The sequence below is a fragment of the Scyliorhinus torazame genome, chromosome 13 (genome assembly GCF_047496885.1).
Source record: "Scyliorhinus torazame isolate Kashiwa2021f chromosome 13, sScyTor2.1, whole genome shotgun sequence".
In the NCBI taxonomy this organism is placed as follows: domain Eukaryota; kingdom Metazoa; phylum Chordata; class Chondrichthyes; order Carcharhiniformes; family Scyliorhinidae; genus Scyliorhinus; species Scyliorhinus torazame.
In genome coordinates, this window is record NC_092719.1 from 178,123,299 (window position 1) to 178,141,743 (window position 18,445).

General features: G+C 48.8%; 2 protein-coding genes across 4 annotated transcripts in view; one reads left to right on the plus strand and one right to left on the minus strand.

The window, feature by feature from the left end:
* Positions 1–18,445, minus strand: part of cacna1db (calcium channel, voltage-dependent, L type, alpha 1D subunit, b) — a 1,216,201-nt gene that overhangs the window by 1,139,507 nt on the left and 58,249 nt on the right. The gene's annotated exons all lie outside the window — the stretch shown is intronic.
* Positions 12,836–18,445, plus strand: part of dcp1a (decapping mRNA 1A) — a 127,903-nt gene continuing 122,293 nt past the window's right edge. The window contains exon 1 of one of the 3 annotated variants that reach the window (XM_072472495.1): positions 12,836–13,104. In XM_072472495.1, the coding sequence (XP_072328596.1) occupies positions 12,973–13,104 (132 nt within the window). In that variant the 5' untranslated portion in view covers positions 12,836–12,972. The remainder of the gene's footprint in view (positions 13,105–18,445) is intronic. The other 2 variants (XM_072472496.1, XM_072472494.1) reach the window with 2 other exon arrangements.

The following is an 18,445-nucleotide window of genomic DNA, read 5'->3' on the forward strand; positions in this document are numbered from 1 at the left end:
CTCCTGAAGCATGACCACGTCTGCCTTCAGTCCCTTTAGGTGCGTGAACACACAGGCCCTCTTAACCGGCCCATTTGGGCCTCTCACATTCCACATGATCAGCCGGATCCCCCCCCCCCCGCCAACTAGCCATCTCCTATCTTAGGCCAGTCCTGTGCTCGCGCCTCCCGCGCCCTCCAGTCCCCCAGGCGGGGAACCCCCGCCCCAACCACCTCTTCCATTTTCAGTTCCCCTTCGGACAGTGCAGCAGCAACCCTCGAATCCCCCCCCCCCCCCACCACTAGATCCACATCTAGCTCTTTTGCTCCCCCCATATTGCTTCCGTGAGTCAGCTGACTTCTGCTGACTCCGGCTTCCCCCGCCTTCCCGTTGATCTCCCCCGTGTGGGAGTCTCCTCCTCCTTACCTTCCTCCATCCCCCCCTCCCTTTTTTCTGGGGCTCTGGAATAAGCCCGCGCTTTCCTGAACCAGCCCCTCCCCCTGTGGCGCAGCTCCCGTTGCGGCCTTTATCCCGGTTCCCTCATCCCCGAGTCTCACCTCCCTCCAGCACCGACGCCCACATTCCCCATCATCATCATCATCTCGTCTACAGAAAAGAAAAAAGGGAAATTTTAGGAATTTTAACCAGAACTCTACCCACATCCCCATCCATCATCCCACCCATGAAGTATTCTTTGCCCATATTTACAACCCCATATACAACCAACATTTCCCCCCACAACCACATCCCCTCAGTTCGAATCCAGTTTTTCCGTCTGAATAAAGGTCCAAGCCTCTTCTGGCGTTTCAAAATAATGGTGTCGGTCCTGATAAGTGACCCACAGTCGTGCAGGCTGCAGCATGCCGAACCGGACTCTTTTTTTATGCAGCACCGCCTTGGCCCGATTGAAGCCAGCTCTCCTCCTTGCCCCCTCCGCGCTCCAATCCTGGTAAACTCGGATCACCGCGTTCTCCCATCTACTGCTCCGCACCTTCTTGGTCCATCTCAGCACACTTTCTTTGTCCGCGAAGCGATGGAACCTTGCCACTATCGCCCTTGGCGGCTCGTTGGCCTTGGGTCTCCTCGCCAGGACCCGGTGAGCCCCTTCCAGTTCCAGAGGGTTCGGAGAGGCCTCCGCACCCATCAGCGAATGGAGCATCGTACTCGCGTACGCCCCGGCATCAGCTCCCTCCACTCCTTCGGGAAGACCCAGAATCCGGAGGTTCTTCCTCTTCGACCTGTTCTCCAGGACCTCAATTCTCTCGGCCCACCTCCTGTGCACCGCCTCGTGTGCCTCCATTTTTACCGCCAGGCCCAGGATCTCGTCCTTGTTGGTATTCACTTCACCATTCACCTCACGAAGCTCCACCGCCTGGGTCTTCTGGGTCTCCTTCAGCCCCTCGATCGCCAACAGCATTGGCGGCAGCACCTCCTTTTTCAGCTCCTCCACACATCGCTTGAGGAACTCCTGCTGGTCTGGCCCCCACGTTGCTCGCTCTCCGCCCTCCGCCATCTTGCTTTTTTCCCCTTGTTTTATTCTCTGCTCCAGGGCATCTTTTCTCGTCGTTCCACGGCTGATCTCGGCCATGTATCGTAAGGGGGGACCTTACTGCACCTTCCCACACGGGATTAATTCAAAAAAAGCTCCGTTGGGGCTCCTCTGGAGAGCCCGAAAGTCCGTTGTCGCGGGAACTGCCGAAACGTGCCGCTTAGCTCCGCATCGCCGCAACCGGAAGTCCCAATTGGTTTCTGACAGTACCGAAACAGCACATATCAAATGACACCCTATTTTATAAGCTTGCAGTTTTTATTGTTCCCGAACAGTCTGACACCTTTGAGATGGTTGATGGTGTGGTGTTTTTCTTTTCCACGAAATAATCAGAGGAGTCTCAGGCACAGAACAATTGTTTATTGACCAATGCTTTGGGAGAGCACAGCTTCAGAGAAAGACCTCTGGAGCTTATTCTGCCCAACACATGAAATCAAGTAACATTGATACAGTGCCAATTACGTAGGTATGAATATTGTTTACATTTGATCATATCTGTTTTAAACAATACATTAAACAAGTTACATATGTGCACCAAGGCAGAATGAGTGTTATCTACTTTAACTATCCTTCAGCTCTCTATGGATTCCTCCCTAACTTCCTTATTTGGTGCCAGACCTGATAGATGTGCCTGGTCCTTGGGTTGAGTAAGGAAAACGTGTTGTTAACCTTTATCCTGACTACTTGTAGATTGTGTTTTAACAACAAACTGTTAAGGTCACTGAAACTGGTTTAACTGGAACATATTGCTTGATCCTTATGCTGACTGCTGCAGATGGTGCCACGTCAGCTTTTAGCTGACATCTTTGTAGAAATGTCTTTTATTGCTTTGGTATACTCTACTTACCCTGTATATATTCAAAATCCTGAAGAATAATTGTTAATTGCCCTAATAAATTGCTGCCAGTAAACCCTAATCATTTGCTTCCCCACAACAGTTGACCACACCATTCTCCTCCAACACCTCTCCACTATTACCTAGGAGGGTGGGACATCAGTGCCAGATCATCATGTGCAATGATGGGATTAATTTTACGAGTGGCGTCAGGAACTCAATGTCAGGGTGAAAAGCAGATCCTGAGCCTGCTCTTGCTGGCAGTGAGGTCTGCTCAATAATTAAAGACAGGGTGGGGTATGGTGGGACAATCTTCTGATGCTTCCAGCTCAATGGCCCATTCAGAGGGTTTGCAGCTTTGAAGCTGATGCACTGTCAATTACGACGCGATGAGAGTGGAGAGTAATCGAGGCTTTATTAAGCAGAGATGTGTAGCCTCCTGCAGCTGCTGCCGAAATGGCCGCAGCTCGGTGAGCACACACATTTATACTCCGCCTACTGGGCAGAGCCAGCAGGCAGGGATCTACCCCCGTACCTGTAGTACAGGAGCCTTACCGTATTACCTCTCGTATGTGATTTTTACAACAGTGGTGACTACCACATTCACCCCGTTAAAAATAGTCCAGCGGGAGTGGGGGGGTGGAAAACTATTTACATGAATTTTAAGGTAAACATTTTGGGGAAAGTTCACAAACTCAGCCGATCGGGTGCCTTGAGCCTCCGTTGTGAGCGCCGCAGTCCCGGTGGCGATGCTGGCATCGGCTCGGTTGCGGTGACTCCGGGAGCGTGTAGACCTCATCTTCATCCCCGGGTGGGACCAAGGGGAGGACGGATTGTCCTGGAGTGGGGGCTGTGGTGTGGTGCGCTGGGGGGAGGAAGGGTGGCGCCGGGGCAGATTGGGGGGGGGACCCAGCTGGCGCCAGGTCCCTGAGGGAGACTGTGTCTTGGCGGCCGTCGGGGTACACCACGAAGGCGTACTGCGGGTTTGCATGGAGTAGCTGTACCCTCATGACCAACGGATCCGCCTTGTGGAGCCGCACGTGCCTGCAGAGGAGAACGGGTCCTGGAGCTGCCAGTTGGGAGCGAAACCCCGGAGGTGGACTTCCTGGGGAAGGCAAGGAGACGTTCATGGGGGGGTTACATTAGTCGCAGTGCAAAGTAGCGATTGGATGGAGTGAAGGGCGTCGGGGAGGACCTCCTGGCAGCGGGAGACCGGGAGATGTTTGGACCGTAGGGCCAGCTGGATGGCCTTCCAGACCGTCCCATTCTCCCGCTCCACCTGCCCGTTTCCCCGGGGGTTGTAGCTGGTCGTCCTGCTCGAGGCGATGCCCTTGCTGAGCAGGTACTGACGCAGCTCATCACTCATAAAGGAGGATCCCCAGTCGCTGTGGATGTAGGCGGGGAAACCGAACAGGGCGAAGATGGTGTTGAGTGCTTTGATGACGGTGGCAGACGTCATATCGGGGCATGGGACGGCGAAGGGGAATTTGGAGTATTCGTCCACCACGTTAAGGGAATACGTGTTTCGGTTGGTGGAGGGGAGGGGCCCTTTGAAATCCACACTGAGGCGTTCGAAGGGGCGGGAGGCCTTCACTAGATGCGTGCGTTCTGGCCGGTAGAAGTGCGGTTTGCACTCCGCGCAAACCTGGCAGTCTCTGGTATTAGCCCTGACCTCCTCAATGGAGTAGGGCAGATTGCGGGCCTTTATGAAGTGAAAGAACCCGGTGACCCCTGGGTGACAGAGAGTGTCGTGTAGGGTCTGGAGTCGGTCCACTTGTGCGCTGGCACATGTACCTGGGGATAGGGCATCGGGGGGCTTATTGTGCTTGCCGGGGTGATAAAAATCTCAATTGTAGGTGGAGAGCTCGATCCTCCACCTCAAGATTTTATCATTTTTGATCATGCCCCGCTGTGTGTTATTGAACATGAAGGCAACCGACCGTTGGTCAGTGAGGAGAGTGAATCTCCTGCCAGCCAGGTAATGCCTCCAATGTTGCAACGCTTCTATGATGGCTTGGGCCTCATTCTCGACAGAGGAGTGCCGAATTTCGGAGGCATGGAGGGTGAGTGAAAAGAATGCCACGAGCCTGCCTGCCTGGTTGAGGGTGGCGGCCAGAGCGACGTTTGATGCATCGCTCTCGACTTGGAAGGGGAGCTTCTCGTCTACCGCATGCATCGCGGCCTTGGCGATGTCGTCCTTGAATTGGTTGAAGGCCTGGTGAGCCTCGGCCGTCAGGGGGAAAACGGTGGAGTGAATGAGTGGGCTGGCCTTGTCCACTTAGGGACCCACTGGGCATAGTATGAGAAGAACCCCAGGCATCGTTTCAGGGTCTTGGGGCAGTGGGGGAGGGGAAGTTCCATGAGGGGGCGCATGCGATCGGGGTCAGACCCTAGAACTCCATTTTGCACCACATAGCCGAGGATGGCTAAACGGTTGGTGCTGAACATGCACTTCTCCTTGTTGTACGTTAGGTTGAGGAGTTTGGCGGTGTGGAGGAATTTGGAAAGGTTAGCGTCGTGGTCCTGCTGGTCGTGGCCGCAGGTGGTGACGTTATCCAGATACGAGAAGGTGGCCCGCTGTCCGTACCAGTCAACCATTCGGTCCATCACCCGTTGGAAGACCGAGACCCCGTTAGTGACGCCGAAGGGAACCCTAAGGTAGTGGTAAAGTCGGCCATCCGCTTCAAACGCAGTGTACGGGCGATCCGTCTTGCGGATGGGGAACTGGTGGTAGGCAGATTTCAGGCCCACTGTCGAGAAAACCCGGTACTGTGCAATCTGATTGACCATATCAGATATGCATGGGAGGGGGTACGCGTCGAGCTGCGTGTACCGATTGATGGTCTGACTGTAGTCAACGATCATCCTGTTTTTCTCCCCAGTTTTCACAACTACCACTTGGGCTCTCCAGGGGCTGTTGCTGGCCTCGATGATGCCTTCCCACAGCAGCTGCTGGACCTCAGACCTGATGAAGGTCCTGTCCTGGGCACTGTACCGTCTGCTCCTGGTGGCGATGGATTTGCGATCCGGGGTGAGGTTTGCAAACAGAGAAGGCCTTAAGGGTCGTGAGACCACATACAGTAAGGGGTGGTAGGGGTCCGCCGAATTTCAGAGTGAGTCTTTGGAGGTTGCACTGGAAGTCCAGGCCGAGTAGCAAGGCAGTGCAGAGGTTGGGGAGGACGTAGAGCCGGAAGTCGCTGAACTCTACGCCCTGGATGGTGAGGGTGGCGGTGCAGTACCTCCAGATCTCCACGGAGTGGGATCCGGAGGCCAGGGAGATTTGTTGTGTGACCGGGTGTACCGCGAGGGAGCAGCGCCTTACCGTATCGGGGTGGATGAACCTCTCTGTGCTCCCGGAATCAAGAAGGCATGATGTCTTGTGCCCATCGACCTTTACCGTTGTCGATGCGGTTGCGAGGTTGTGCGGCCGGGACTGGTCGATCGTGATGGAGGCGAGTTGTAGCTGGTCTTGGAAGGCGTCCCGATGAGGTGCCTGACGAGCAGGGGTCCTGAGGCGGAGAAGATGGCAGCACCATGGGGTGCACGTGGCGGGCGGAGTTAAAAAGGGCAGTGCCCACAGGCCACACGAGGCCTGATGGGAGGAAGATGGCGGCACCCACGGGCCGCACATGTCCTGAGGCAAGCAAGATGGCGGGGCCCATGGGCCGCATGTGATCTGATGCGAGGAAGATGGCGGCGCCCACGGGCCGCACGTGGGTTGTGGGGGCGAAAATGGCGGTGCTCATGGGTCGCATGTGGGGGGGTGCAGGAACAATGGGCCTGGTTACAGCGGAGATCATGCGGGCCTGGCACACCGCAGCGAAATGTACTTTCTTCCCGCAGGCCTTGCAGATTGTGCTCCGCGCCGGGCAGCGCTGCCTGGGGTGCTTTGTCTGTCCGCAGAAGTAGCACTTGGGTCCCCCGGGGTTGGCACGGCACAGGATTGGGGTTGGCTGGGGGCGGTTGCTGGTCGGGTCCACGATGGGGTGTTCGCTGGTGGGGTCTATGATGTCCAGGAGTGGGGCGCCGTGCGGTTGGGGTCGTACGCTTGTACATTACGGGAGGCGACTGTTCGTGAGATTGCGAGTTTCCTGGTTGCCGCGAGGTCAAGGGTACCCCCTTCTAAGAGGCGCTGACGGATGTACGCCGACCCTATGCCCATAATGAAAGTGTCCCTAATTAGGAGTTCGGAATGTTCAACGGCCGAAACGGCCTGGCAATCGCAGTCCCTCGCCAAGACGTGCAGGGCACGCCAGAAATCTTCCACAGACTCACCGGGGAGTTGATGTCCCGGACAGGAGGTGCCTGGCGTAGAGTTTCTTCGCCTGTTGGGTGTAGTTCTCTTTCAGTAGCGCTATAGCCTCAGCGTAGGTAGGCGCGACCCGGATGAGGGGAAAGATATTGGAGCTCAACCGCGTATACAGGATCTGGAGCTTCTGTGCCTCTGAGGGTGGTTCTGTCGCAGATCCGATGTAGGCTTCAAAGCAAGCTAGCCAATGTGCGAAGGCTGATTTGGCGTTGTCTGCTTGAGGGTGCAGCTGCAGGCGATCCGGCTTGATCGGAGGTCCATCGTTGTAAAATCTCTGCTTAATAAATTGATGCACTATCAATTACGACGAGACAAGAGTAGAGAGCAATCGAGGCTTTATTAAGCAGAGATGTGTAGCCTCCTGCAGCTGCTGCCAAAATGGCCGCAGCTCGGTGAGCACACACATTTATACTCCGCAGGGCAGGCTGGGATCTACCCCCGTGCCTGTAGTACAGGAGCCTTACCGTATTACCTCTCGTATGTGATACATACAACAGTGGTTACTACCCCAGAAGCTTCAACAAAACCATTGGGGGAAGTGGTGCTGCTGAGGTATGCAGGTCAGGTAAGTTAAATAAAAAGTTTTTAAAATCACATTACCAAGTCGTTGGGGCCCAAAGTTCTATCTTTTCTTTTCCACTGCCACTTCTTTGGCTCATTAGGCCTTCTCTCCTCGGCTACTGCTGGGATGCCACTTCTATTTAGTTACCAGCCTCTGCACAAGGAAAAATGTCAATGGGTACATAAAATAGCCCTTAATAGGGATTTTACAGAAGTAAATTGGTTGCCGCCTCTTTTGAGCTGGCAGCCTCTCCACATCCAGTCCTGCTGTCAGTAAAATGCGCCGATGGTGATGAGCTGACCCGACTTGACTCCGAGCGATTTAAAAAAAATCAAGAAAACGCGCAGAGCAAGATATATACATGGCAAAATGATATATTTACACAGCTTTGTACACTGGCCCTCACCCGTACGTGCCAGTTTCCTCAACCCTTCATGTTATCTCTTGCTCATCCACCTCCCGGCAGTCCCCCCCCCCCTTCCCCCCTTCCCCCCCCCCCCCCCCCCAGGACGTCCGCCCCCCCCCCCCCCCCCCCCCAAGGTTGCTGCTGCTGACCAACCTTTCTCTAACGCTCCGCGAGGTAGTCTAGGAACGGTTGCCACCGCCTGTAGAACCCCTGCGTAGACCCTCTCAAGGCGAACTTAATCCTCTCCAACTTTATGAAGCCAGCCATATCGTTTATCCAGGCCTCCAGGCTGGGGGGCTGCGCCTCCTTCCACATTAGCAAGATCCTTCGCCAGGCTACTAGGGACGCAAAGGCCAGAATGCCGGCCTCTTTCGCCTCCTGTACTCAGAGCGATTTTTAACAGCTACCCCTGCCTTGCACCATGTCTCTGAGGGAATGGTAAATCCTGATATCTCTTCCTATTTTTTAAAAAGTATTTTTATTCAAGTTTTTAACATTTACCAAACAAGACAACACAAAATAAAATAAGTTCAAGCACAAACCACCCCCCCCCCCCCCCCCCCCCCCCCGCCCGCACCCCTGCCCAACAGTTGACGGTACCTAGCTTCCTGAAGTGCAGAACAAACAAACCCCATATCTTGTGGAGCCCCTCATTTGGCAAACTTCACCTTCTCTAAATGCAGGAACTTCATTAGATCTTCCAGCCATGCAGGGGCATAGGTTGGAGAAGCTGTCCTCCACCTCAACAGAACCCATCTGCGAGCGATCAGCGGGGTGAAGGCTAAAACACCTGCCCCCGCTCCTGCCTGAAACTCCAGCAGGCCTGGCACTCCGAATATGGCCCCCAGGGGACCAAGCTCCAGGTCCACATGCAAAACCTCTGACATGGTGCTGAAGAATGACCTCCAAGATTTCTCCAACTTTGGGCAAAACCAGAACATATGTACATGATTAGCTGGACCCCTCCACACCGTTCACAAATATCCTCTACCCCTTCAAAGAGCCGGCACTTCCTCGACTTCATCAGGTGCGCCTTGTGCACCACGTTAGCTGTATCAACCCCATCCTTGCACATGAGGTTGAGGCATTCATCCTGCACAGCACCTTGCACCACACTCCCACCTCCAGCACCATCCCCAACTCCTCCTCCCACTTGGCCTTGACCCCCTCCAGGGACACCTCTTCTTCCAAAATCCTCCCATAAATTGCTGACACCACCACCCTCCAACACCGTTATCGACAACACCTCCATTAGCAACTGGGAAGGTTCGACCGGAAAGACCTTTTTCACAAAGTCCCGCAGCTGCATGTACCTAAATCCCTCCCCACGCGGGAACCCAAACTTCGCCCCAATTCCTCTAAATTCTAACCGCCCTTTCAAAACCAAATCCTTCATCTTTTTCACCCCTCAAATCCTCCCATCCCCAAAATTTTGCATACATCCTCTCCCGCTCAAACCCACGATTCCCTTGGATCGGCATCAGCCTCAACCCGCCCTTAACCTAAAGTGCTGCCAAAATTGCCTCCATATTTTCAATGTGGCAACAACCAAAGGACTCCCCGAATACCTCCCTGGGGTAAACGAGAGCAGTGCCATTTCCAGCACCGGCAATCCCGATCCCCTATAGTAACCTGCCTCAATCCTCACCCACAAAGCCTCCGTCTCCCTCCCTCCTACAGCCCCGCATCTTCACCTCCCAGTAATAGTACAACAAGTTCGGAAGGCCCAAGGTCCAAACACCTCCCTCCCCGACTGCTGCCCCCTCTGAAATACCATCTTTCTAATCCTACCCAGACAAACGATGAAACAAACCTATCCACATCTTTAAAAAACAATTTAAGCAAAAAGACCAGTAAGTACTGAAATAAAAATAAAAACTGCGGCAAAACATTCATCTTCACCGCCTGCACCTGACCTGCCAATGACAGGGGAAGACTATCCCACCTCAGTAGATCTACCTTAACCCTAACCACCAGACTCAAGCTGGACAATCCCAGCCACCTGCATTCCCAAATACCTGAAGTGGGTTGTTGCCACTCGAAATGGCAAACCCCCATGCAATCCCTGCCCTGGAGAAGACACCACAAAACACTCACTTTGACTCAGGTTCAGCTTGTAGCCTGAAAATATCCCAAATTTCCGAAGCAGTCCCATTATATCCCCAAGAGCTTGGGTCCGAAATATACAACAACAGGTCATCAGAGTATAGGGGCATCCTATGCTACACCCACAACCCCCCTCACTAGCCACTTCCATTTATCTGAGCCCCTCAATGTTATGGCCAAGGGCTCTATCACCATCACAAACAGAAGGAGGGAACATGGGGCATCCCTGACTTGTTCCCCTGTACAACGGAAAGTACCCTGATTTCATTTCATTTGTTTGCACACACGACATCGAATCTTTATACAAAAATTTCACCCATGCCAGAAACTTAGGCCTAAACCCAAACTTCTCCGACACCGCAAACAGATAGCTCCACTCCATCCGATCAAACGCTTTCTCCACATCCAGCACCACCAACTCAATTTCCAACTCCCTTCCTTCTGTTGGAGAAATCACCACATTCAACAGCCGCCGCACGTTTGATGACAACTGCCTGCCCTTTACAAATCCTGTCTGATCTGGCACACCTCCAACCTAAGCGCCAGCACCTTCGCCAATATCTCGGAGTCCACATTCAACAGAGATATGGGTCTATAAGACCCACATTCCACTGTATCCTTGTCTTTTTTAAGCAGCAACGAAATGGATGCCTGACCCATCGTCTCTGGCAATGGATATCTCTTCCTGTTTCCACGCCATTATCTTTTGAGGTCCCCTTCCTATTTCTCACCTATATTCTGCCGCTTGGTCGCATCATCCAAAAATATAACATTAAATTACACTGATGCCACCCAGTTCTTCCTCACCACCACTTCCTTCAATCCCTAAAATGTCATAAAATTATCAGACTGCTTATCTAGACATCCAGTACTGGATGAACAGAAACTCCCTGCAATTAAATGTTGAAAAGACCAAAGCCATTGCTTTCATTCCCATCTACCAACACTATTCTCTAGCTAACAACTCCATCTCTCTGTCTGGTAACTAACAGTCTGAAGCTGAACCTGACTATTTGTAAACTTGGTACCATAAGACTCCAAGTTTGCTTTACAACCACAAATCAATACCATCTCCAACACTTCCATTTTCCACCTCTGTACATCATCTGACTCTGTTCCTGCAATAGCCCATTTGTTGCAGAAATCCACATCATGCCTTTGTTACCTCCAGATTTGACTATTCCAATGCATTCCTGGCTGGCCACCCATATTCTACACTTTGTATGATCCAAACTCTACTGCCTGTGTCCTTACTTGTACCCTTCGCCCCTGTTCAGCATTACTTAATTTTATCATTCTCATCTTTGTTTTCAAATCCCCACCATTATCTCGATTTTACTTATTGCTGTAATTTCCTCCAATCCAACAACCCTCTGAGATATCTGTGATCATCATATGGGTAGCACAAGTGATCAGCACTGTGGCTTCACAGCGCCAGGGTCCCAAGTTCAATTCCCTGCTGGGTCACTGTCTGTGCGGAGTCTGCACATTCTCCCTGTGTGTCCGGGTGCTCTGGTTTCCTCCCACAGTCCAAAGACATGCAGGTTTGGTGGATTGGCCATGATAAATTGCCCTTAGTGACCATAAAAGGTTAGGTGGGGTTATTGGGTTATAGGGATAGAGTGGAAGTGAGGGCTTAACTGGTTTGATGCAGACTCGTTGGGCTGAATGGCCTCCTTCTGCACTGTCAGTTCTATGTTTTATCTCATTGACTTCTTGAGCATCGCTCATTTTAATTGCTTCATGATTGGTGGCATGCTTTTGGCAATAAGCTTTAAGGTCTGGGATTCCCTCCTTGAATGCCTCCATCTGCTGACAATCTTTCCTTCAAAGACTGCTTCTTGAAACCTACCTTTTTGATCAACATAATATTGTCATATGTGGCTTGGTGTCAAATTTTGCTTATAACACTCTTGTGAAGTGCCTTGGGATATTTTATTCCATTAAAGGCACTATATAAATACACAGTTTTGTAGCTGAAAGATTTGACGCCATTGATGGAGGAAAGGGGTGAATATATGTACGGTGAGGTGACGGAGATAAATTGGGTGAGTCTATAGATGAATTTGAAATAAGGACAAATAAATAGGTCGAGGGCCAGAGAGCCAATATAAATCAACAAGGAGTGCGATGGTGGATATGCAGTACCAATTACAGGCAGCTGAAAATCTCACACCTAGGATTTTGCCACTGTTTATAATTGTATACGGCAATCAATACCTGGAAAATTTTAAGAGCTTCATCTATGTTTTACAAGAGTGACGTGAATTGTCAATTTATTAATACTAAATGGAACTGGGTCTATTTATGATGGCAGTGCATGACAGATTCCAATTTCAAAATAATTAATTATCTCAAAAAAGTAACAATTATCAGGTGTCTAAAATTGTGAGATAAAGTGGTTGGAGGCTCTGAATTGTCGGAGGTGACCGAGTGTAGAGCATCAACCTGCACACTTGGGAGTGGAAATGAAGAGTTTTGGGGTTTGAGCAACTTCCTGCAGGCGTGCCCCTTGAAATCAATCACCAGTGTGTGCATGTCAACCAACTGCTCTTTTATTGCAGGTGTTGTCAGCTCGTACTTTCCAACGAGCCCCCCCTGCGCCAGGTAATTTCTGATTGGTGATAGGTTGGAACTTGAATTAAAGAACGAGCAGGCTGCAGCGTTCGTCGCAGTTCACCACTTCCAGCAATATTCACATCTTGTGAGCGTTAGCTGCTATAAGATTAGCGATTTAAAAAAAAAATCTCCCATTGAGGATTTGCCAGAGCCGACATTTCCATCAATTACAATCCAGGTAACGGAGGAAAATATCTCCGCTCAATTGCAAACTGATCGATCTATATAATGGGTCGATTTGTTCGTCAACATGTATAAAAGCGATATTATCTTCGAATAAAACATATCTTGAGAGACCAGTTTCGGCAGTAAAATTATTATTTTTCAAATGAAACTATCCTTGATTTTTTTTTTTACAAGTGGGGGATTTTTTTTTCTCAGACCCATACACAATTTTCGTCCCTCACCATTTTTAATGAGAAACGGCGGAGGGAGCCGACCAAAAATAAACAACGCGTTTGATTTTTGCGAAGTGAAAGCTATTGAGGCGCGCGGATATTTTGCTGCATGCAGCGAATGTTTTTTTTCGGTCTCTCCCGGAAGACTGTAGGTCAGGGGGAGGGGACAGGTCGAGTTTCTCCTTTACAACAGGCTCGGGAAATCCAACATGGAGGCCCTGAGCAAAGGCCGCGATATCAGCCTTTCTGCTCTGAAGCAAAACGACCCTTTCATCTCCACTATCGTCGATGTGACCAGCCAGGTTGCGTTGTACACTTTTAACCCAAAGGCCAGTGAGTGGGTAAGCTGGGGTTTGTTAAATTAGCGCTGGAAATGACCGAAAACGGCGGCGACCCCGGCACTAATTGCTGTACGTTCACTTGAGGGGGAAGGGGCGGGAAGAGGAGGAACAAGCCGTTTTAAGTTTTCAATACGGAGCTGTGGGCTGGAGGTTTGCAGCTCGCCTACTATTTGGTACCGGCAGCGTAAACCTGTTGAGGTCTAATCTGTAGGAGGCCCGGGTATTGAAGTTAGACGAACAGGCGAAGACCGAGCAGCTTGAGCTGAAGAATGTGCAGATCTATCTGCTCTTTCCCGCTGCTCAGGTTCCACAGGAGCCGCCTCTCCGAATTCGCCTGACGCCATCAAACATAACCTTACCCTCGTATGTCCGTCCAGCTTCTCAATCATCGGTTTCTGAAAACTGTTGTAAAAGAGACACAGCAGTCGGCCCATTTTAGCCTGTTCGTTCACCACTGAGATCATAGCTGACCTGTGATGTGACTGACTCTATTCCTGCCTTTGCCCAACCAGCATCCCTTAATATCTTTGGTTAACTGAAATATATCAATCTCCAATTTAAAATTAATAATTGGTCAAGGAGAGGCAGTGGCATAGTGGTATTGTTGCTGGACCAGCAATCCAGAGACCCAGAGTCATGCTCTGGAGTTCAAATCCTGCCATGGCAGATGGTGAAATTTGAATTCAATAGAAAAACACATCTGGAATTAAAAGTCTAATGATGATTGTTGCAAAACCCCATCTGGTAATGTTTTTTAGGGGAGGAAATCTGCTGTCCTTGCCTGGTCTGGCCTACATGTGACTCCAGACTCACAGCAATGTGGCTGACTCTTAAATGCGCTCAGGAATGGGCAATAAATGCTGGCCACATCCCATGAACTAATAAAAAAAAAAGCATCAGTTACTGTTGATGAAGACAGTCCAAACTTCAATCATCCTTTGTGTGGAAAGCCTGCAATTTTTTTAACTGTCTTATAGTTTTAAACCCCCTAGCCAGTAGAAATAGTTTCTGTCTATGTCTTGATGTCTATCTTTCTTGATGTTTTTTAATTTTAGGGAATACAACCCCAGTTTGGTTAATCTCTCCTTGTAATTTAGCCCATGGAGTCCATACAGATTGACCTATACTTATAATAAATTAATGGACACTTGGGGACAGGGGTCATTAACAGGAATCCAGTGAAAAAGAATCATGTGTAATTCAAACCTGCCATCTATAAGTTCAACCACTCTAGGGGTTGTTCACAGGAGTGCAGTTGTTAGTATTGCTGCCAGGGACCCAGGTTTAATTCCAGCCTTGAGTGACTGTGTGTGGAGTTTGCACTTTCTTCCTGTGTCTGTAGGTTTCCTCCGGGTGCTCAGGTTTCTTCCTACTGTCCAAAGATGTGTAGTTAGGTGGATTGGCCATGCTGAATTGCCCCTTGATGTTCAAAGATGTGTAGGTCGGATGGGGTTACAGGGATAGGGTGGGGGAGTGGGCCCACATAGGGTTTTCTTTCCAAGAGATGGTGCAGATTCTATGCGCTGAATGGCCTCATGCACTGCAGGAATTCTAACTCATTGGGAGTTGTAAGAGGTGACTGACTCCAGGCAGTCTCCCAGGTCGTGAGCCAATTACAGCTGTAAAAATACAGGACTAGCGGTGCCCTGGGAATACAAAAATAGGACAGCCAGTGAAGTGACTGGATTATCCTGGTTTTTTAAAAAAAGAACGGGATGGTTGGTCACCTTGAGTCCATGTATCATTCTGGTAAATCCCTGATGCATTCCCTCCAAGGCTAATATATCCTTCCTATGTACGTGCTTGCGGCGGTGGCATAGTGGTAATGTCTCTGGACTAGTAATCCAGGGGCATAGGCTAACACTCTGGGACATGGGTTCAAATCCCATCACAGCAGCTGGTGGAATTTAAATTCAATTAATAAATCTGGAATTGAAAGCTAGTCTCAGTAATGATGACTCTGGCAACTATTGTTTTAAAAACCCATCTGGTTCACTTATACCCTTTAGAGAAGAAAATCTTAGCTGGTCTGGCTGATATGTGACTCCAGGTCCAAAGCAATGTGGTTGGCTCTTATTTGCCCACTGAAATAGCCTCGCAAAACACACTATTTCAAGGATAATTGGGGATGGGAATGAATGGTGGCCTTGCCAGTGATGCCCGCATCCCATAAAAGAATAAAATTAATTAACCACTCAAGCGCTTCAGCTGTGGTCCAACCATGGTTTTGCATAGCTAAAGAACAACTCCTATCCCTCATGTTCTATCCCTCTAGATGTAAAGGCCGTTTTAATGTTTTTGATTATTTATGTACCTGACCATGACATTTTAATGATCTATGGACATGAAAACCAATGTTTCTTCGGATTTCCATGGTTTCCAGCTTTTCATCATTTACCAATTTTGTCCATTAATTTAATCTATCAATATCTCTCTCTAATTTTAAGCTTCCATTTATACTACTTACAGTGCCACTTATCTTTATATCATGGGCAGGGTTGGATATACGGCTTTCTAGCCTACCATCCAGAAATACGGTGATTGGTTGAAGCCCCAACACAGATACATGCGGGACACCACTAGTCACATGCGGGACACCACTAGTCACATTCTGGCAATTCGCGCATCTGCTAATTATTGCAATTTTCTTGTCTCCAGCCACTTGGCCAGTTTCCGAACCAGGTCAATAATTTACCTTCAGGTCCATGAACTTCAATTTTAGCGATCAGTCTCTTGTGAGTAATTTTATCAAGAAATGCAGAGAACAAACATCTTTAGGTATTTTCCTATCCACTTTTGTCACCTCAAGAAGTTCGGTTGGGTTTCTCAGGCATGACCTACCTGTTCACAAATCTATGGTAGTACTTACTATCAGCTGAAAATTTTCAAGGTGTTCCGTCATGCTATCCGTACAGATTCCAGTGATTTCCTGATAACAAATGTTAGGGTGCTAACTGGACTATAATTCTCTGGTTTACTTTTGTCATCTTTCTGAAATAACAAAGTGACACAGTAAACAGTTCCCGAATCAAGAGACTTCAGAAGATTATAGTGAGGACATCTGCAATGTTTTCATCTACTTCCTTTAAATCCCTGGGATGGAAACCATCTGGCTCTGTGGATTTATCATTAATCAATGCCATTATTTTCTTCATCAATGTTAATTTTGGTGAATCCCTGTCCCTTATTCAATATTTATTACTTCAGGATGTTCATGCTGACCACTTCATCTGGTGTAAATACTGATGCAAGGTAATTATTCAGCATGTTCACCATTTTTTTATTTTCATAAACAACACCAACGCAATCAGTTTTCAAAGGCTCTCATTGTTCCTGACTACCCTTTTAAAAATATAATTGTATTTTCTTATTTTTATACCCCGCTATCCCTTGCAAGTTTCCTTTCATACTCCTTTTTTTAAGCTTATTGTAAGTTTTGTCGCCATTTGCTGTTCAGGATTTACACTATTATTTTGCTTTTTTGTGTCTGTTTTCCTAAGGTTTTATGTTGTCTCTTACCTCCTTTAGATGTTCAGGAAAAGATTGATATGCAGTGTCTCTTGAAAAAATAAAGCTGCAGGATGACCTAAATAAGTCTTTAGAATTATGAAAGGTTTTGATAGTGTGGATACAGAGCGAATGTTTCCTCTCATAGGGAAGAGTGTAATAGAACAATATAAGACAATCACCAAGAAATCCAATAGGGAATTCAGAAGAAACTTCTTTACCCTGAGAGTGTTGAGAATGAGGAACTTTGTATCACCAGGAGTGGTTGAAGTGAATAGTATTGATGCATTTAAAGATCAGACAAGCATATGAGAGAAGGGAATAGAGGGTTGCAATGGTAGACTTGGATGAGGGAAAGTGGGAGGGGGCTTGAATGGAGCACCGGCATGAATTGGATGGGGTGAATTGTCTGTTTCTGTGCTGTTTAGCTTATGTAATCCTACATCGTCCATGGCTGCCTTTTCTATCAAATAGAGCTCTTGCCTCTGGGGCTATAGATTGGTTACATATCACTAATTCTTTTTTAAACAACTTCCACTGTTCTTCTGTCATGTTATCCATCAACGGATTTGTTTAGTTTATTGTGAACATTCTCTCATCCCATTGAAGTCGACCATGCCTAAACCTAGAGTATTAGAGGCTTTCGTGTGTTTGTGTCTTTCAAACACTATATTGAACTTGATCATATGATTGCTGTTATGTAAATGTTCACACACCGTGAGGTTGTAATTAAATTGAGCTCATTACGAAGTCTAATTTGACATAGTCCCTTGTTGACTCAAGGACATATTGCTGTAGAAAACTATTCCAGACATATTCAAAAAGTTCACTTCCTTACTGTTCGGTACTAGTCTGCTTAATCCACTCGATATGGCAATTAAAAGCACCTATCAATACCGTTTTGCCTTTGTTACAAGGACAGGACATTTCATGCATGGGCAGAACATACTCAGCAGAGGTGACAGCAGAGGGTACAAATTGGGAGGGAGTTGCCCTGGGAGTCCTCAGCATCAACTCTGGATCCCAGGAAGTCTTGTGGCACCAGGGTAAACATGGGCAACGAAACCTTCTGCTGATTACCATGAACTGTCCCCCCATAGCTGATTAATCAGAATTCCTCCATGTTGAACACCACTGGGAAGCACTAAGGGTGGCAAGGGTGCAGGATGTACTCTGGCTGGGTGACTTCAATGTCCATCACCAAGAGTGTCTCGGTAGTACCACACAGACCCAGCTGCCCGGGTTCTAAAGGACATAGCTGCTAGACTGTATTTGCAGCTGTTGGTGAGGGAGCCAACAAGAGAGAAAAACATACTTGACCTCATCCTCACCAACCTGCTTGCCACAGATGCATCTGTCCATAACAGTATCTGTAGGAATGACCACCGTGCAGCCTTTGTGGAGACAAATTCCTGTTTTCTTGTTGAGGATACCCTCCATCATGTTGTATGGCACTACTACCGTGCCAAATGGTATAAACTTTGACAAACAGATATAGCAACTCAAGATTAGACATTCATGAGGCACCGTGAGCCATCAGCAACAGCAGAATTGTACTCTGCCACAATTTGCAACCTCATTGCCCGGCATATCCCCCACTCTACCATTACCACCAAACCAGGGGATTAACCATGGTTCAATGAAGAGTGCAGGAGGGCATGCCAGGAGCAACACGAGGTATATCTAAAAATGAGGTGTTAACCTAGTGAAGCTACAACACAGGACTACAACACATCAAGTTGTGAATAGCAGTGGACAATTAAACATCTCACTGGAGGAGGAAGCTCCACAAATATCCCCATCCTCAATAATGGAGAAGCCCAGCACATCAGTG